The sequence below is a fragment of the Schistocerca americana genome, chromosome 1 (genome assembly GCF_021461395.2).
Source record: "Schistocerca americana isolate TAMUIC-IGC-003095 chromosome 1, iqSchAmer2.1, whole genome shotgun sequence".
In the NCBI taxonomy this organism is placed as follows: Eukaryota; Metazoa; Arthropoda; class Insecta; order Orthoptera; family Acrididae; genus Schistocerca; species Schistocerca americana.
Window position 1 is genome coordinate 623699422 of NC_060119.1, and position 21976 is coordinate 623721397.

The 21976-nt window shown below is 44.5% G+C and overlaps 1 protein-coding gene across 1 annotated transcript in view; it reads right to left on the bottom strand.

Moving 5' to 3' along the window:
- Positions 1-301: 301 nt before the first annotated feature.
- Positions 302-21976, bottom strand: part of LOC124625476 (GTP-binding protein drn-1-like) — a 336281-nt gene continuing 314606 nt past the window's right edge. Inside the window, exons 3-5 of the mRNA XM_047149173.1 lie at positions 16548-16980; positions 13113-13415; positions 302-2097 (exon numbers count right to left, since the gene is read on the bottom strand). Coding sequence (XP_047005129.1) covers positions 13113-13415; positions 16548-16980 — 736 coding nt within the window. The 3' untranslated portion in view covers positions 302-2097. The remainder of the gene's footprint in view (positions 2098-13112; positions 13416-16547; positions 16981-21976) is intronic.

A 21976-nucleotide genomic window follows, 5' to 3' on the forward strand; every position in this document is an offset into this window, starting at 1 on the left:
ACCACAAATACACGTATTCTTCATGCGCGTGTCATCGATATTCCAATGCAGTGCGTCAAAGCAATTGCATCCGGAATATGGTGCGACCTGGAGCCCTTGAGAAGTGCAACTGTTACTGTAATAACATTCAGTTTTTTTTCGAACCTTTATGTTTTAACAGAACACAAGGTGAGTTGTTCAGCCTTTTGCTTTATTGACACAACATTAGAGATGGCTGATACCTCTTAAGACCATCTGTCACATATATAAAGAAATCTTACATTAAATTTCCACTGTAAATTACTTTCGAAACTGCCAAGAAACGATGCCACACGAAGAAATGATGCTTTATAGAACCCTGAAATAAACATATCTATACATATTATCTCACAGATTTGGGTGTACATTAAAATGCTAAAAATATGGTAGGACTGATCCTAATATTGATCAAGAATATAATCTTAGATTTAATAGTCTTATAAATAGTTTACAGTAAAATTTGATTAGTAATTGGTGTTTTGAAGTGGTCGTTATACATTATACGAGTACATTAACAGACTGTAGTATCAGCTTTTAGTAGCCAACTGTTGACTTACATCTCTGCCACATCCTACACTCAACAGCATTTCATGCGACTTAGTCTTTGATAATTACAGTCGACTGCGGCCTTCACTGTAATGAATTCGGATGGATTTTACTGGCTATAATATGAATACCCCAGAAAATACTTGGTTTCACAGATATTGACATTCGATAGAAGAGACATTGAATATCAGTTTACACAATTAGTCTAAAAATAAGTATCATACGGTAAGACAATTTTCTTAAAATTTAAAAATTGGAACACTGAGATGTGAGACAGTGATTGCATGGATGTTCCACTTTCAAACATTGAGAAACAGTTGTGGTGTCGTATTTATTTACAGCTTTCAAATGTACGGCAGAGCTAACGCTCGTCTTTGAGTTATCTGCATTACCTGAGACATAACGTAGCTTAAAATAATGAAAGCAATTCCGCTTAGTGCAGGTTGCAGTGCCTTATGAGGAAGATTCAGCATTATTTCTTAATTATTATCCAGTATAAACTGTCATTTCTTAACGAATCAGCCTATGCTTCTTTTCAAACGTTTTTACGATGACAGAATTTTGAAAGTGGTTTCAAATCATATATACGCCACAGTTGATTATCGACGAACATCGCTAATGTTACTTTGACAGGTAAATGAATACGGTTTGGTAATATGTGTTGCTCTAATCGCGGTTTCTCCATTATCGAAAGCAAATTTACTTGTATTGCAAGCTAATCGAAGAAAAAATATAATAATGATGAGGGACATAATAAATGCTCATATCCTTTTACACGTAAGTGTATCTTTGAAGGACGGGTATTTTTTTTTTATTCTCTAAAATTCAGAAGGAAATATGTACGAGTTTGGTAACGTTTCTTCCTGTACTATTCGGTAAATCATTCCTTAGCTCCAGTATTAAGGATATGTGGACTCGAGCAGAAGCTTTTTGTGTTGCAGTATTCCAAGTATTACAATGCAGATGAGGTAATAAGGAGCGGACAGAACACTGAAACACAAGCGATCTTTTGAACACTAACAGACACAGCCTATGAGCAATACGAATAAAGCAAATTTATCAGTCGTTATCAAGACTAAATAAAAATGTTCTTACGAGGAAGATGCCATGTGAATGACGTGATTCTCCACGATGAAAAGCATCTGTGTTAAACATGAGTCTGCTGCGATGCAGCTGTTTCAATATTACCTTTTATTGTAGACTCTTTCTAAAGAGTGTGGAACAACCGCTAGGAATATTATAGTTGGGGCATGTTACAACGAAAGGTGCTTTTGCTGTAACGCAGACTGTATAGTATCTCTCATCTTACACCAGTAGAAAAAAGGTAGAATTTCATTTTTGCCTTCACCGACATCTGCGTACGTGCGGGTAATTTCTTAATGTAACCAAGAAATCGCTGTCACACATCTCCGCCGATGAAAATATTTACACGTGTAGGCGCATAACGAGGACAACAATGACAGCAGTGTCTTATGCGGGGCTCAAACCGACAGGCAGAAGACGCTGCGGTGTTCTACTCCCGTATTGCGGATTCTGAAACATGAAAACAGGCAAGCGTTGTGTACACTTGAACTGCTAATAAATCTTTTTCTGAGTAAAAAACTTATCAGCTAGCAATAAAAGAATGACAACATGCAAATCATTTTAAAGATAATGCAGCTATGAGCATAACACCTGGAAATACACGTATTAGTTATGAGTTATTGAGACGAAAAATGTTTACAAATGACAGTTTTCGACAGAGTAATTTCGGACATTTAATTCATTACATCTAAATTATTAATATAAGAAATAGACTCATTTTCTTTAAATTACGCTACTGGCCATTAAAATTGCTACACCAAGAAGAAATGCAGATGATAAACGGGTATTCATTGGACAAATATATTATACTAGAACTGACTTCTGATTGCATTTTCGTGCAATTTGGGTGCATAGATCCTGAGAAATCAGTACCCAGAACAACCACCTCTGGCCGTAATAACGGCGTTGATACGCCTGGGCATTGAGTCAAACAGAGCTTGGATGGCGTGTACAGGTACTTCAACACGATACCACAAGTCATCAAGAGTAGAGACTGGCGTATCGTGGCGAGCCGGTTGCTCGGCCACCATTGAGACGTTTTCAATTGGTGAAAGATCTGGAGAATGTGGTGGCCAGGGCAGCAGTCGAACATTTTCTGTATCCAGAATGGCCCGTACAGGACCTGCAACATGCGGTCGTGCATTATCCTGCTGATATGTAGGGTTTCGCAGGAATCGAATGAAGGGTAGAGCCACGGGTCTTAACACGTCTAAAATGTAACGTCCACTGTTCAGAGTGCCGTCAATGTGAACAAGAGGTGACCGAGACGTGTAACCAATGGCACCCCATACCATGTGGCCGCGTGATAGGCCAGTATGGCGATGACGAATACACGCTTTCAATGTGCGTTCACGGCGATGTCGCCAAACACGGATGCGACCATCATGATGCTGTAAACAGAACCAGGATTCATCCGAAAAAATGACATTTTGCCATTCGTGCACCCAGGTCGTCGTTGAGTACACCATCGCAGGCGCTAATGTCTGTGATGGAGCGCCAAGGGTAACCGCAGCCATGGTCTCCGAGCTGATAGTCCACGCTGCTGCAAACGTCGTCGAACTGTTCGAGCAGATGGTTGTTGTTTTGCAAACGTCCCCATTTGTTGAATCAGGGATCGAGACGTGGCTGCACGATCCGTTACTACCATGCGGATAAGATGCCTGTCATCTCTACTACTAGTGCTACGAGGCCGTTGGGATCCAGCGTGGCGTTCCGTATTACCCTCCTTAATCCACCGATTCCATTTCCTGCTAACAATCATTGGATCTCGACCAACGAGAGCAGCAGGGTCGCGATACGATATACCACAATCGCGGTAGGCTACAGTCCGACCTTCATCAAAGTCAGAAACGTGATGGTACGCATTTCTTCTCCTTACACGAGGCATCACAACACCGTTTCACCAGGCAACGCCGGTCAACTGCTCTTTGTAGAGGAGAAATCAGCTACAAACTTTCCTCATGTCTTCACGTTGTAGGTGTCGCCACCGGCGCCAATCTTGTGTGAATGCTCTGAAAAGCTAATCATTTGCATATCACAGCATTTTCTTCCTGTCGGTTGAATGTCGCGTCTGTAGCACGTCATCTTCGTGGTGTAGCAATTTTAATTGCCAGTAGTGTACTTTTCTCAACGAAATATTATATCGATTACTTATCATTGTCACTTATAGCTTTTTCCAGTTAAGTTTGGACTATTACTTTTAATATTCACCGTTATTAGACTTGTAACGGGAAATTTTGCAGAAATGAAGGAAATGAAACAGAAAGTCTAAGATTAGGAAATTATTACTCAACTTTCTATCCATAGGCGCTGTGCTCTGTTCTATTCATAGGAGGATACAATCAGTACCAGTTTAGAGCCAAACATGTAATGCAGGGATGTATATATATCCACAGGAGTTTTCAATAAAAACGGTTCCTAATTTACTCTGAATAGAGTGCGTGTCATAGAAGCAGTGGGATATATATTTACTGGTGAACACACAATATCGCTTCTGTTGCAGCCCTGATTATTAAAATTATGACGAAGCTTTTACTGCCCCTATCAAAAGTGTACTGCCGTTGATGTCCTGGTAATAACAGAAGAAATGTAAATAAAATGTGGTAAGTCTTTCAAGAGATAAGTATTTCAGACCTTTATGAGCTAAATCAATTAATCTATTTGAGAGAAAATTTGTGGTTCCACTTCTTAATTAAACAGCTGCAAGAAACTCTTTCTGACTTCGGACAACTTCACACTTAGGACAATGGCGTTTTCAGGAGGCCTTTTTTTTTAACAGTTTCTGTTCCAGGATTACCCACGGAACTTTCTACTACCTTTACGAACACCACCTTATCTGTGTTGTTGCTATCTCGACTCGATGGCAATGAAGAAACGAGTGAAAGGGCGACAGAGATATCTGCTCCAGTAAGAGTCAGAGCAGCACTAACACGAACCGACAACTGGCATCTGGTTCCAGGATAAACTGCTAGTTTCGATGCGTAGGTTGTTTATGTATTAATCGTTTAGCAAAAAAAAAAATTGTTCACATGTCTCTAAGCTCTATGAGACTTAACATCTGAGGTCATCATTCCCCTAGACTTAGAACTACTTAAACCTAACTAAGGACATCACACACATCCATGCCCGAGACAGGATTCGAACCTGCGACCGTAGCGGCAACGTAGTTCTGGACTGAAGTGCCTAGAACAGCTCGGCCAAAGCGGCCGGCATCATTTAGCACAAACACTTAGATATATGTGGCGTATTGGACACTTAAATTAGTAAAAATAAGCTATAAAAAGAGGTAATGAAAAGGGATAATAAAGGGAGCTGTAAACCGAGCAGTTGAACAACCTTTAGAATCAGCAACATGTAAAATTATTATAATGAACATTAAAATAGGTAATTAAAGAACAGTAAAATGAAAAATAAGTTTAGAATAAATTTGATAGTGGCTTACGAAAGATGGACTGCAAAGTCTAAGCCACCCAGCCAGAAAATTTCAGTATGTTTAAGTTCATACAGATCTGTTATTGATCCTGGGTGGACGGTGATATTATAGTCTCTCACAATATGGTCCATTGTCAAGCGCACAGCCCCACAGTCGCATTGAGGACTTGAGATTTTCCCCATTTGCATAGAATGTAATGTAACTCCATGTAATGTTCGAATTATGTGAAGAGCTTTACATTGCTGGCGAGGTAGTTCGAAACCAGTAGGCCTTCGCCTGAAATGGTAAATGGGGCAGTGAAGCGAGGAATTATCGGCACTCCAGTCTTTCCGTTGTTGCGCAATGATGTACAGTAGAAGTCTGTGTCTAGCAGGCGAACCAGAAGACGGCAGCTCACAGGGAGGCAGAGAAGCGGTCTTCTGCGTGCCAAGAAGAACCAGCACCTACTTGCTCCAATAGCTGATGTTTGCATCTCGGTGGTTAAGTGATCAAATACAGTGAACAAAGCAAACAAAAAGCGCTTTAACGACTATATTGGTTAACGATCAATATTATGCAAGGAATATCCAAGTTTATAGTGCAAAGGTATCGTGTGATGGCACGCTGGACATTGCGAGTGTGTTCTGTAAAGGCGAGAGCTATTTTGATTTTGTTATTACACGCCGTGGACGTGTATATGTTATCTAGTAAAGGTGATACTGTCGGTTTATGCCATGTGTACAAAGAGGCTATGTGAGACTGAATTATTTTCAGGTTTGTTATACAGACAGGTGAAGGCAAAAAATAAACCGTTCTGACGTTACGGTTGATAAAGGAAGCAAGCCCGAAGAATAATCAGGACACGTTCATAGGATATTTCGACCTGGAAAAAGTAAAGTAGTGTAAGACGTTAGAAATTTTGGTAAAAACAGGAATAAGCTGTAGGGAAAGAGGAGTAATATACAATACATACAAAGACCAAGAAAGGAACAATAAGATTGGAAGGCCAAGACAGAAGCGCTCGGATTACTAAGGTTATGTGACATGGTTACACTTTTTCGCCCCTAGTATTCAATCTGTACATCGGAGAAGCAATGACGAAAGTAAAAGAAATGTGCAAGAGTGGATTCAGGGCGAAAGGGAATTAATGATAAGATTCACTCATGAGATTGCTGTCCTCAGTGAAAATGGGGGAGAATGACAGGGTCTGTTGAATGAAATGAGCAGTATAATAAGTAAAGGATATGGACTGAGAGCAAACCGAGGAAATACGAAAGTAAGGAGAAGCAGCAGAAATGAGGGAAGCGAGAAGCTTAACGTCAGGATTGGTGATCACGAAGTAGATGAAGTTACGGAATTCTCCTACCTTGGCAGCAAAATAACCAGTGACAGACGGAGCAGGGGGGCATTAAAAGCAGATTAGCACCGGAAATCGAGAAGTTTACGATTATGTATGCTGGGGAAAAGCTGATTTTGATTCTGTGTCATTGTGTTGAAGGCGTTTGTAATACTTACCCTCCTGTTCGAGTCCTGCTGTCAAGTACTATATCGGACTGTTATTAAATTCTCTTCATTGTTATTGTTCTCTTTTGCGTTTAGTAAATTAGTAGTTAAATTGAGCCCACAGTGCACAAACCCCCATCCCGACCTCACCTCATCCATATCCTACACCAAAAAGCCCTTCTTGCGGACCGCAGGTGGGGCAATGTTTCTCAACACCTGCAATCATCCTAGGGTTGAACATTTTATGCATCCACTGAAGATATGCATCATGCTGTGTAGTTTTCCATCTAGTTTCCTTATATGGCTGCTGTTCGCCCACACAGAGGAACAGTATTCTGCTACAGGTTACATGAGTCCTAGGGTATACAGCGTGCCCGTGTGTATTTGTCGCGAACATTTTTGTGTTTGTTACGAATTAATGGACTGAGTGACTTTAATAAAAGAAACTGTTATGGTTAATTTTACGAAATGTTACTCTGTAGAAAACCAGTGACAATAGACAAGTGAAACAATATGCTACGAAACAGTATACTTATGTCTGTGACTCTTACAATTTATTATGTATATATAAGCGCCATTGTGATAGCGTCTCTCTCCTTGACATTCTCTCTCGGGAGCTGTTTCTCTGACACTGTTGTTGTTATCAGATCGTTCTGCATCTTCCAAGTTAATACGACTGTTATTAATTGTGTAATAGATTTTAACTTAAACTGTAATGTAATGGTTTCATTTTGTGGTTGTAATCGCAACGCGTCAGATAACAAAGCATTTACAGCAATTCTAGTATGCTGGCAGTCGATACAATATAGCATCGCAGGAGCTACAAGACAGCCGCCGATACACGGCAGCTTTGAATTTCAGTAATTTTCTTTGCAGTCGCTCAAATACTGGAGCAGCTAGTATAACATTTCTATTTCACAGGAACATGTGGACCTGGAGGAGATTTTATTTATATCGAAACTAGTAGGTGTGCAACAATTGATTGATTTTTCTGCTCACTTGTATGCGAACCAACGAAGTCGTAGTTTTAAGTCATAAAGGAAAGGTGTGGAATGATGCACTATTAAACCGGTATAGTGAAAAATATTTACAACGGTAGTGTAGTAAAGTTGATTTTGCGGTGCGAAATTAAGTCTTTGCGTAGACGTAGTTACGGACTCCTACTGTCACAAGAGTGTCTTTTTCTTCGTCATTTACCCCACGCAATCAGAATAATTAAATGTCAGGCTCAATTGATGATTATTATAACAAATGTAATTTACGTCGCAAACGAAAGTGCTAGACTCAGAAACCGTGCAATATTTTACGAGATAATTTCCAAACAATACTGGGATTTATGCAAAGAAAACAAAAATATATTTAATTTCGAAAAACAAAAAAGTTTTCAAATGTGAGACGCCACAAAACTGGCGCCCTACACTTGTGGGACCATATATACTACGTTATCAAAAGTATCCGGATACCCCCAAAAACATACATTTTTCATATTAGGTGCATTGTGCTGACACCTACTGCCAGGTACTCCACATCAGCGACCTCAGTAGTCATTACACATCGTGAGAGAACAGAATGGGGTACTCCGCGGAAGTCACGGACTTCGAACGTGGTCAGGTGATTGGGTGTCACTTATGTCATACGTCTGTACTCGGGATTTCCACACTCCTAAGCATCCATAGATCTACTGTTTCCGATTTGATAGTGAAAGCGTACAGGCCGACTTCGTCTGTTGACTGACAGAGACCACCGACAGTTGAACAGGGTCGTAATGTATAATAGACAGATATCTATCTAGGCAATCACACATGAATTCCAAACTACATCAGGATCCACTGCAAGTATTATGACAGGCGGGAGGAGAGAAAACTTGGATTTCATGGTCGAGCGGCTGCTCATAAGCCACACATCATGCCGGTAAATGCCACACGACGCCTCGCTTGATGTAAGGAGCCTAAACATTGGGCGATTTAACAGTGTTGTATGGAGTGACGAATGACGGTACGCAATGTGGCGATCTGATGGCAGGCGTGGGTGTGGCGGATGTCCGATGAACGTTATCTGCCAGTGTGTGTAATGCGATGGTGTCATGGAGTGGTCGTGTTTTTCGTGGAAGGGGCTTGAACCACTTGCCCCTTGTTGTTTTGCGTGGCACTATGGCAGCAGAGACCTACATTGATGTTTTAAGCACATTATTGCTTCCCACTGCTGAAGAGCAATTCGGGGATGGCGATTGCATCTTTCAACACGATCGAGCACCTATTCATAACGCACGGCCTGTGGCGGAGTGGTTACACGACAATTGCATCCCTGTAGTGGACTGGCTTGCACAGAGTCCTGACCTGAGTCCTAGAGAACACCTTTGGGATGTTTTGGAACGACGAATTCGTGCCACGCCTCACCGACCGACATCGATAACTCTCCTCAGTGCAGCTCTCAGTGAAGAATGGGCTGCCATTCCCCAAGAAACCTTCCAGCACCTGACTGAACGTATGCCTGCGAGAGTGGAAGCTGTCATCAAGGCTAAGGGGGCGGGGGGGGGGGGGGAAGACCATACTGAATTCCAGCATTACCGATGAAGGGAGCCACGAACTTGTAAGTCGTTTTTAGCCAGATGTCCGGATACTTTATATACTGTTGCGACTGATATTAATTGTATGTACGTTCTTTTTTCATGAAATACGTACGATATTGATCACGAGAAGCCGCAAAATAACTATAATGCTATACAAGGATTTAAGATTGATCGTTAACAGGGAAGGGTGGCAGTATAGAATTTCCTGTGTCGAGTAATAAGTAAAGTGACCGTACAAAAGATTAATTTCTAGTGTTGGTTGTATTGCTCATGGCTGTGCAGCGCCGAACATTGTGTGTTGTTGCTTCTTGTATAGAGATTTGGCGTTTTATGTACCAAACACGTGCTGTATTTTGTGCGACGATTCATAGTTAGGCCTAGGAAACAGATTGAACAGAAAGCTAGCCAAGGCTCGTCTGCACCAGAAACAGTGCAAGACACTGAAGCAGATAACCTAACAGGACATACTAAAGATGGTTCTCGGCAAGGTTCCGTAACAATTAGTGTAGCCTACTTTTTGCACCATCTGTAACAGAAAATACTGCGATGGAAGGCACAAATGCTGATACACCTAAAAGTTTTAGATTGGGAAACGGATGGGTTAGAGGACAATCCGATCTGTTCGCCTATACCACATCCTTTCGCTGAACTCCTACGTAAGTTAGAAGGAAGTGACAAAGAACGAGATCGCTTGCAAAGAGAACGCGAGAGAGAACTTGATAACGTGTTGGAAGAATAATTAGCCGAACGTGGAAAAGAACGCTATCGCTTACGAGCAGAACATGAGATAAGGCTCGGTAGGAAATTATTCGCCGAAATGAAAGATATAAAGGATGCATTTGCAGAATTATAAAGGGCAGTCAACGATGTACCAGATTGGTGCAGTCCTTTTCCCCGCAGCTAGAATCTTAACAAGCCGGACGCTTGGCTGTAGAGGAAGAAGTAGCGTCACTAACTGAACGGTTTAATAATCTTGCAGTAGATGCAAACAAAAAGTCGAACAAAAATTTGCTGAGAAAGTAAAGAATAGAGAATCTGAGTTCAATAAATGGCCAAATAGCAAACATAACGAGATCACCGAACGGTTAGAAACTCAAGCAAAACTGCAATACAATGCCTAACAAGCAAAATCCGAAGCAACAATGCTGGCAACAGAGGTTCCGCTTCAGTTGAGTCAGAGGTCAGACGTAACAGCGCAAAAAAAAAGAAAGAAACATAGCAACTCGCTCTGGCAGCAAAGTGGTACAGAGTGTTTTGACACGAATCGCACTCCAGTAGACATATTGTAAACTGTGGTATGACGTGTGAAAATACGTACGGTAATGAGAGCAGTTTTCTGTGCGTATTCGAGTAGCAATGCACATGCACATCGAAAAGTCACAGCGCAATAAATAAACAACATCCATCAGTTGAGGGTGGCAGTGCCTACGGTTTCTGACTTATTGCCTGAAGAAAGCTTGATTAAACATAGGCAGCTTCAAACATATACTGATGAAAAGGAATCTATTCACCTGGTTGTGTTCATTTGAGGTTTTTAAAATACACTCCTGGAAATGGAAAAAAGAACACATTGACACCGGTGTGTCAGACCCACCATACTTGCTCCGGACACTGCGAGAGGGCTGTACAAGCAATGATCACACGCACGGCACAGCGGACACACCAGGAACCGCGGTGTTGGCCGTCGAATGGCGCTAGCTGCACAGCATTTGTGCACCGCCGCCGTCAGTGTCAGCCAGTTTGCCGTGGCATACGGAGCTCCATCGCAGTCTTTAACACTGGAAGCATGCCGCGACAGCGTGGACGTGAACCGTATGTGCAGTTGACGGACTTTGAGCGAGGGCGTATAGTGGGCATGCGGGAGGCCGGGTGGACGTACCGCCGAATTGCTCAACACGTGGGGCGTGAGGTCTCCACAGTACATCGATGTTGTCGCCAGTGGTCGGCGGAAGGTGCACGTGCCCGTCGACCTGGAACCGGACCGCAGCGACGCACGGATGCACGCCAAGACCGTAGGATCCTACGCAGTGCCGTAGGGGACCGCACCGCCACTTCCCAGCAAATTAGGGACACTGTTGCTCCTGGGGTATCGGCGAGGACCATTCGCAACCGTCTCCATGAAGCTGGGCTACGGTCCCGCACACCGTTAGGCCGTCTTCCGCTCACGCCCCAACATCGTGCAGCCCGCCTCCAGTGGTGTCGCGACAGGCGTGAATGGAGGGACGAATGGAGACGTGTCGTCTTCAGCGATGAGAGTCGCTTCTGCCTTGGTGCCAATGATGGTCGTATGCGTGTTTGGCGCCGTGCAGGTGAGCGCCACAATCAGGACTGCATACGACCGAGGCACACAGGGCCAACACCCGGCATCATGGTGTGGGGAGCGATCTCCTACACTGGCCGTACACCACTGGTGATCGTCGAGGGGACACTGAATAGTGCACGGTACATCCAAACCGTCATCGAACCCATCGTTCTACCATTCCTAGACCGGCAAGGAAACTTGCTGTTCCAACAGGACAATGCACGTCCGCATGTATCCCGTGCCACCCAACGTGCTCTAGAAGGTGTAAGTCAACTACCCTGGCCAGCAACATCTCCGGATCTGTCCCCCATTGAACATGTTTGGGACTGGATGAAGCGTCGTCTCACGCGGTCTGCACGTCCAGCACGAACGCTGGTCCAACTGAGGCGCCAGGTGGAAATGGCATGGCAAGCCGTTCCACAGGACTACATCCAGCATCTCTACGATCGTCTCCATGGGAGAATAGCAGCCTGCATTGCTGCGAAAGGTGGATATACACTGTACTAGTGCCGACATTGTGCATGCTCTGTTGCCTGTGTCTATGTGCCTGTGGTTCTGTCAGTGTGATCATGTGATGTATCTGACCCCAGGAATGTGTCAATAAAGTTTCCCCTTCCTGAGACAATGAATTCACGGTGTTCTTATTTCAATTTCCAGGAGTGTATATTACCTAGTGTCTGGAGTGAGAAGCATAAAATGCAATTTATTTTGTCTCACATTCAATTCAAGTGGCAGAGTCTTGCGATACAAAAGAACAATTCTAAGAAGCATTTGTAGCGAAATTATGGTAAATCAGTGAGCAAGAGCGTTTACGCACAAAAATCTACAGCCCAGAATTATATAACTAAAAACATGGTTCTTTGAGGAAGTATGTTGAAAGGTATATAAATAAAATAAAAATATAGAAAAATTGTATCACCAAATTTTAATCCTGGATGGTTGATGCCAGTAGGAACCAAAATTACTCATGTTGTGTAGGTCGACAACGCACCATTTTTAAACTACGGAAAGTTGCCGCCAAGCGCTCCGATTGGCCGCTGAACTGCCCTGTTGCCGGATGCTCTGAACAACGCATGACCACGAATGCTTTGTCAGCCGGAGATTGCGATGTATCCAAAGCTGCCTGCACGCTCAGTTTAGCGCACTAGCCTTCCGCTCTGGGTCCTTGGGGTGAATCCGCCGGGGGTGCCGTCACATCCATTGTAGTTTCATGATAAGATGTACCGAGAACAATCCCGCCAACAGCTGTGAGTTCGAGTGCAGGAAGTCTGTTACAAATTGCGTTAGATCTGAAAATTGCCTTTTTTGTGGCTTATAATTCACACCCAGTCTTCGTCTTAATTCATGTAGAAAATACAGCCTTGTGAGCTCGGATGAATCATTTTGAAATAGCTCGTTTATCTGTCTGTACGAGCTGTCATTACAAGAGACGCATCATCCAATAACACTGAAAAGCTTCTGTCTATTGAAAAGAGGAGTAGGCGTTAGCGAACCTTCGACGACCAGGTCGTTGAAGAAATAATATTAGGGAAGATATCGCACGTTTCCGTTTCAGAGGAACAGTGTTGGAATTCGGTTTAAGAGATTTAGTGATTTGATGGGAAACCAAGTTGAAAAGGGCTGTCCTCTGGGATACATGTGCAAAGATTAATCACTGAACCACGTCGCTCGGTACGTACCTATGAGAGAACGCAGGAGTTCCTCTTGGCGTGCTTCTCGCGCAGCTCCTGCAGGTGCTGCAGCTGCTGGGGAGACGGGATGTGCGAGGAGGCGCTGGCGCCAGGCCCCTCGGAGATGGAGTGGCGCGCCAGCGACAGCTTGCGCCGCCGCCGCAGCGCCGGGCTCAGGTTGTACTTCACCTTGGCCTGCGCCAGCAGCTCCTTGAACACCTCCGTCACGTTCACGTCGTCTTTGGCCGACGCCTCCACGAAGCCGTTCTCCCAGTCCACCGTCACCACAGACTCTGTCGTCTCCAGCTCCACCTGTTGTGCAAAAAGATAAAGACAATGTCGTGTTTAGCACGCCAGAAAAATTTACGGTGTGCCAAATGTAGTGCGTGAACAAAAGCTACTATATGTTCGAAGGGTTGACAGGGTGGATTGACACTAATAAGCAACGATGAAGGGACACACCACGAATGACTTATCCGAATAGGGCAGAAATCGATAGAAGTGATGTACATGTACAGACAAGCAAAGGATTACATTTCAGGAAAATTTCATGACTGATTGAATAGAAAGAGCTTCATAAAAATAACAAGCAAATAACAGGTTGGTCGACCTCTACCCCTTACGTAAGCAGTTATTTGGCTTGTTGTTGATTGAGAGGTTCAAATGGTTCAAATGGCTCTGAGCACTATGGGACTTAACATCTATGGTCATCAGTCCCCTAGAACTTAGAACTACTTAAACCTAACTAACCTAAGGACAGCACACATCACCCAGTCATCACGAGGCAGAGAAAATCCCTGACCCCGCTGGGAATCGAACCCGGGAACCTGGGTGCGGGAAACGAGAACGCTACCGCACGACCACGAGCTGCGGACTTGATTGAGAGAGCTGTTGTATATCCTCCTGAGTGATATTGGGTCAAATTCTGTGCAATTGGGGCGTTAGATTGTCAAAAACACGAGCTTCTGTGAGGGCCTTGTCTATAATTTTCCGAACGTTGTCAGTGGGGAGAGATCTTATTAACCAAGGTATGGTTTGGCAAGCACGAAGGCAGCCGGTAGAAATTCTCGACGAGTGGAGAAGGGCGTAATGTTGGTGAAATGTAAGCCGAGGTTGGATTACCGTGAAGAGCAATAAAACGAGGCGTAGAATATCGTCGACGTTCTGCTGTACTGTAAGTGTGCCACCAAGGACAACCATAGAGGTCCTACTATGAAAAGAATTGGCGTCCCAGAGCATCACTCCTGGTTGCCGTATCATATGACGGGTCGTAGTCAATGTGTGGTTTGTCGGTGAGTAGATGCTAGTCTGTTGGATGGGATCAGTGCAGTAAGAAGCGTGGACAGAACGGTGGAAGCGAGCTATCGTGTTTGGAGGTGTCCATGACAACACCGTGCGTGAAGTTGGCAAATTTGTTGTATCAACGACGACTGTCGAGAGTGTCTGAAATGAATGGTGTAGCACTCCCAGACCTCTAACGCGGAATAAGAAAAATAGTCGTAAATAGTCTGTAACCGACAGGGACCAGAGAGAGTTCACCGCTTGTCAATGACAACCGGCTTCAACTCGGTCAGAAATTGCTATTACCTGTGAATGCAGGTCCATCTCATTCAGTTTCTGAGCAAAAATTGCAAAAGGAACAGCATGATACTGATCTGTAGACTACAGCATCATCGGTAAACAGTCTAATGCCGCTATCAATACCATCAACCAAATCGTTTATGTAAATCGTAAAAAGCAGCGGACCTATTACGCTGCCCTGGGGCACACCTGAAGTTACGCTTGTTTCTGTTGAAGTCACCACATTCAGGACGACATACTGTTCTCTGTGTGTTAGAAAACTTTTTATCCAAACACATATGTCATTGGATAGACCATAAGAGCGCACTTTTTGGAGCAAGCGACAGTGTGGAACTGAGTCGAATGCCTTTCGAAAGTCGAGAAATATGGCATTAACCTGGGAGCCGGTATCTAGAGCCTGTTGTATATCATGCACAAAGAGGACCAGCTGTGTCTCGCATGACCGCTGCTTCCTAAAACCGTGCTGGTTTCTGCAGATGAACTTCTCAGAGTCTAGAAACGTCATTATGTCTGAACACAAAAGATGTTCCATGATTCTACAACATATCGATGTCAATGAAATTGGCAGGTAATTATGTGCATCCGAATTTCTACCCTTTTTATAGATTGCAATGACCTGGGCCTTCTTCCAGTCACGTTGAACTTTCCGCTGTTCCAATGATCTCTGATAGATGATGGATAAGAATGGTGCTATATTTGTAGCACAGCCAACATATAATCTTACAGGGATACCGTCTGGGCCAGATGCCTTCCTGGCGGCTAAGAATCTTAAGTGCTTTCTCTGCAGCTGACACCATGTCAGCCATCCGTGCGTTTGTTCGACAACTGAAAGGGAGAATGGTGCTGCAGTCCTCTAACGTAAACGAGTTTTTGAAAGCTAGGTTTAGAATTTCGGCCTTCTGTTTAACATCATCCGTTACATTACCCGTGCTGTCAGCAAGAGAAGGTATTGAATTATTTGTAGCGTTCATAGATTTTACGTACGACCAAAATTTCTTGGGGTTATTTTTAGAATCTGCAGATAAAAAAATTGCTTTCAAATTCGTTAAAAGAAACTCTCATTGACCTTTTGACAGCTGCTCTCATTTCGCATAATTTCTGCTTGTCAGCGGGGTAGTGACTTCGTTTAAAACGACTGTGCAAAATTCTCTGCTTTCTCAGCAACTTCCTAATATATTTGTTGTACCAACAGCTTTCAACTTCGAAACGCAAACAGCTGTAGGTGAAAACAATAGCTGTCTATAGAGGTATGAATTGACGTTGCCATAAAGACGTTTAAATCGCGTTGTAGACACGCAGAGCAACAGCACCCAGCGTGCAGGAACGGGACATGTAACTAGAAATATTGTTTATCATCCAGTTCTGAGTTAAATAACCACTACAGAGACTTTGTATTTTGCGGGCAACGTTTCTTAATTTGGATACTGTAGTTATATATTTGTACATTACGCGTATATCTTTGTACGACTGTTTCACAGTTGCAAAGGCGTTTACGAGGAATACATGGAAATTAAATTTTTTTGATATTACACTACAACCACAGTTTATTTTTGTTTTCGTTTTGAAGAGGAAATTGGCGAAATGAGTACATGGATAATGCTGGGTTTGTCAGTTTGCACAAAATCAGGGCTACGCTACAACCCTCCTAGGTATACTGCAGGGTAGGACAGTTAACGTACCGCTGTTAGCACCGCACATCCTGTCAACATGCCCAGTGTTGTGAAAATATTTTCAGTACAAAGATGAAAAGAGGAAAAGGTATGCAGTTTGTTCATAATTGACAATATTTGCATAATCTACATTACTAAGTTAAGTGCATGAAGATAATATCTCTACGCTTTCGTATTTGTGGCTGGGACGCACCTCCCGTTGCTCCTCCGACAGGTCAGTCTTGTTGCCGACTACGACGATGGGGGCGGGCGCGGCGCCCTTCGTCTCGAGGATCTGGTCGCGAAGAGCCCGCACCTCCTCGAAAGTGCCGGCGTCGGTGACGTCGTAGACGAGGATGAAGGCGTCCGCCGAGGAGATGGAGAGAGCGCGCATGGCGGGGAACTCGTACGCGCCGGACGTGTCGAGGATGTCGAGCGTGAGGCGCAGCCCGCCCACGCTGAACTCGCCGTGGTGCATCTCCTCCACCGTGCGCTTGTACTTGTCCGAGAAGGTGCCGTACAGGAAGCGCGAGATGATGGACGACTTGCCCACCTTGGCGGCGCCCATCACGACGACGCGGTGGCGCGCGTCCGTCGCCGGGGAGCTGCTCCCCGACGGCTCGGCGTCCACGCGGCTCGTAGACCGGCTGCACAGCGGAGCAGAGCCGTGTCACACTCAGGGTTTCGGCTAAGTGGAATTATTTTACTATTTGTAATGCTGCATTCTCCATTCAAATTGTGTTTGAGGAAACTGCTTTTTTTCCACTTAACCGTCTCATTTGCATTGGTTACTGGTCCCAGGCCAATACCCTCAGGTATTAACCGTAATTATTCACACAATACGACTGCAAAAGGCACAGCAAAGTATATAGTGGGCAACAAATACCCACAATGATCCTAGCCAGTGAGTCCGTTGCTACTGACTGATACCACCAATAGCAACAGACGGAATGTTTATGATCAGTGAGGTTACTTGTCGCCCCTTAGGCTATACACTCTGCTGTGCGTATTGGCACCATGTTGTGTGAATAATCAAGGTCATTCTGGTTTGAAAATAGGCGAGCCAGCCCGAATCCGGTAACCACTGAATTTTCTATCATTGCAACTGAGACGGACGAAATAAATGAAAGTCACCAAATTTTCTCAGTGATGAACAGTTGTGAACCTACATCCCGTGGCAGCATGTCTCGAATAAACAAATTCTGTTTATGTGTACAATCGATAATGTAACGTTAGAGAATGGAATATTAATAAAACTCGAATGTGATGTAGGCAGCTCGCTTATTACTCAACTGCACAAATCTTCCATCGATTAACTAAATTCCTCCCGTACGAATAGCCTACCATTTTTGGTAACTTTGCAGTAAGCATTCTATCGTCCCGCCGTTGCACTTACAGTAAGCCTTTTCGGCAGTCATTATATCGGAAATCACGAAATCAGACTCTACGTATTATCAGAAGGAAATTTGTCTCGAAACTTCCTGACAGATTAAAACTGTGTGCCGAACCGAGACTCGAACTCGGGACCTTTGCCTTTCGCGGGCAAATGCTCTACCATCTGAGCTACCCAAGCACGACTCACGGCCCGTCCTCACAGCTTTACTCCTGCCAGTACCTTGTCTCCTACCTTCCAAACTTAACAGAAGCTCTTCTCTCGGTCCGGCACACAGTTTTAATCTGCCAGGAAATTTCATATCAGCGCACACTCCGCTGCAGAGTGAAAATCTCATTCTGGAAACTTTGTCTCCTTTTACCTGAGCAAGAACTCCGAAGATATTCCATTTCTCCATTTCATTTTCTTCTCTTCGGAATAGCCCTGGAAGACAGGAGCAAGGCAACTGAATCTTGGTACATATACCGGTCATCAAAAAAGAGCTGCACCCAGAAGGATGCGACCGATACGCTGCAAATTGGGTGGGTATGTGTCCTCGGAGTCTTTCGCGGCAGAATCTTCTCGGTTTTCAGGCCACGTCAGTTCCAATAAAATTCTCGAACTGTCGATGGCTAGCTCCGCAATCGTCATCAGGAGTAAAACTATTGACTGCCAGGGCCATTTTTTTTCTTTATTGTGATTTCATTCCCCTGCCCCATATGGGAAGGGGAACGCTGGCAGTGGCACAATCCGCCACTCTTCAGCCGAGTGATACATTTAATAAAAAGATGAAAACGATACATATAAAAGACTATAAAAAGGGGGACATAAGAACGTAACAAGGGGAGACAGTGGGGGTTAAAACATACACTTAACACAGAGACATTCATGTGGTACAGTTAAAGAAAGTCCACATGGAAATAAAAAACACAGCTGGCGATTTGTGGAGCATGTAAAATACACTGAAGTCAGACACACAATTTTAAAGTTCACCACGGTATGAAAAAACTCCAGAATGAATACACTTTAAAACCACTGCACGAGATGGAGCACACACGATGAAGAATAAAAACTGCTGGAAGGCACTTTTCGAGGGTGGTGCGGCTTGAGAGGAGGGAAAAAAGGGAGAGAGGAACGAGCAGCAGGACAGCTGGACTGGTGAAGGTGGGATGAAAAGAAAGGGGTTCAGGGGGCGCCCCAAGGGGCAGGAGACGGACAGGATGGAGAGGGAACGCAGGTCAGGAGGGAGCACAGAGATTCAGAAGTGGTGCACTGGAAAGGGAGGGAATGGACGAGGGACGGAAATACCGCTCAGAAAAGGGGAGGGGAGAGTGTCCTGAAGAGAGGGAGGGGGAATGTGGGGTTAGTGTTGGTAGGAGGGGTAGATATCAAGGCGTAGCTCATCATCTCGTAGGGGCAGGCGCTGGAAGTTTCATTGGGAAAGGAAGCAGATTGTGTGGAGATGAAGATAGGGCGGGACACCACCATAGAATCACGGCAACAGGCTGCGGTTAGAGATGACAGGAGACACTAGTGGGTAGAGGGGGGGGGGGATTGAGTTTGTGGATGATGTGCGGGGTGTGGATGTATTCGAGAAAAAGGAGAAGATGTGGGAAGTGGACGAGGTCATAGAGGATCTGTGTGGGGGACGGAAGGCAGACACAGAAAGCAGGTTGGAGTGCATAGCATTTGAGAACATTGGAGGCTTCGTAGAATCTGGCTGTGGCGGAAACCCAGGCGACACTGGCATAACAAATGATGGGATTGGTCAAGGATTTGTAGTGTGAAGTATAGTGGAAGGATGCAGCCACCATGTCTGTCAGACAGGAGTTTCAGGAGGCAGAGTGTATTATGGGCTTTGTGTTGGATCGTAAGGAGATGGGGAGTTCAGGGGAGGTGATTGTCGAGAATGAGAGCAAGGTACTTCAGGGTAGGAGTAAGGTGGATAGAATGACTATAAACGGCAAGATGAAAATCGTGGAGCCAGAAGGACGGAGTGGTTCGACCTATGATAATTGCCTACGTCTTGGAAGGGTTCATGCAAAGCAGCCACTGGTTGTACAAGGTGGTGAACTGGGCGAGGTGGGTTTGAAAGGTACCCAAGATACGTTGGGACCATTGAAGGGGAGGATAGAGGGCATGGAAGGCGGTTTCATCACTAAATTGGAGGACGTGAACATGTGGGGGAGGTTTGGGAACATCTGCAGTGCCAGGGCCGGCGCTATTTTCCGCTTGTAAACCTTTGATTGTGGCCGCTGGCACCAATCAGAGACGGCCGAAACGACGTGTGCACGGAAGGCAAGTTGGGCAGCTCATAGCAGCTCCAACCCGCTGCGGGACCGAAAGACGTCAGGTGGCGCGAGGGGCTGGCGCCACTTTTGAAACTGCCTCTCCCACCTCCCTACAAGCGTTAAGCATCCCTCCTTCCTTCCTTTCGGCATCCACTTTTGCACCGTCAGCCACTTACTCGGGAAACGTGGGTGGCACCATGGCCATTGCTTGATAAAAAAGCACCGAACAGCCATGCCGGACAGCAGGTAGCATCACTAGATCATCATCTAAATGTGCACTACGACCAGGTGGTAAGTTCGATTGCGGGTTGTCGTGTCAGAAAAGTTTGTAACTTTCTACATCGTGGGACTGCAGGAGACCGTTGGTTTTGACACTACATTACTGTGAAGATGGCTGAATTTTATAAACAGTCCATGTTTCTTTCAAAGGCTCAAATTTCGAATAAGTGTTACATGTATCGCAGTATTTACAGGACGGTTAACAATGAACACCGGTTGTACATACACCACCACTACTCATTGTTGGCCACGATGGCTACAGGAAGTAACAATTCTGTAAGTGGGGCATCTATAGCTAAAATAATTATGCATACTGAAAGGTACACTCCAACATACTGAAATGCATTGAGTTGTTGAAATGGTGGTAAAACTGATTGATAGTCCAACTTGCCATGTTAGCTGTTTTATTGTCATCACTTAAAGATGGGTACAAGTGGTTTCGTACCATGCACGTACTTCCTCAGGGGTGTATAAGGTCTAATGTCCCATGGTATGTAAATGGTTTAATGCACATTCCAAGATGCTACCCATTGCACATTGAAGCACACATTAAATCATTTAGATAAGATGGGACATGAGGCCTGAGGATGTAGCTGCTTGGTACGAAACCGGTTGTATCCGTCTCTGAGCGACAACAATAAAACAGATAACACGGAAATTTGGACTGTAAAATGTCAATCAATTTTAGCAGCTTTTCAACACCTCATTATATTTCAATTTATTTGAGTGTTCCCTTCAGTATGTAGGACACAGGAAGGTACACATGCACGAGATGTAAGTTCTAGACATATGACGTACAACACAGGAAGAACGACTGATGAATGCTGTGTCGCGCACGAAAAGATCTAATGGTAACGACAGATGCCATTCAGCAGGATATGCAACATCCTGTAAGTGTTAGTACTATTAGCAAATAACATGACACAGGACTTGCCACATGCTGAGTGTTATGATGTCTGCCATTCATACTCACACAGCATCACACCCGACTCGCCTTAAGTCGCAAAGACGGACATGAGCCCTGCAGACAGGCAACGACTCATCTTTAGTGGCAAGTCCCGTTTCTGCCTTAAAGGTGACGACCACCAGATCCGTGTTTGCAGGCGCAATGGAGAGGGCCTCAAGGAGCACTTTGTAGTCTCGCATAACACGTCTTGCCGGCCTCGTGTGATGGTGTGTTGAGCAATATCCTATGGTGCATGTTCACTGTTAGTGTTCCTGACGTCCTCCGTGAAAGACGCATGGAATGTGAAAGAGTCTTGCAACCGGTATCGTTCATGAAAGCTCAAGCCCACGCCCATGCATATTTCAAAATGGCAGCACTCATCCTCTTACCGCTGCCACTTCCCAAGCATGCCAATGCTTTGCAGTTATGGATACTCTCCCATAGCCATCCGCATCACGTGATCTCTCCACGACCGCGCTAAGGTGCAAGTATCAAGGGATGGAGCATTTCACTACTATGTCTGAGAGCTGTGCAACTCTTCTGCGAGATCTGGATTCTTCTATTCACAAGCATAGGGTGGGGGGGAGTGGTCACGTCGATGCCATATTAACACATACTTTCTGCTCTATGTGACCATGCAACACAAAAAATGTTGGTCCTTCAATGTTCAAATGCTAATCATTTGAAATGTGTGGTACCATCTACTCGCAATGACTGCAATGCCCTTTGTCCTTTTGGGTGCAGTTATTTTTATG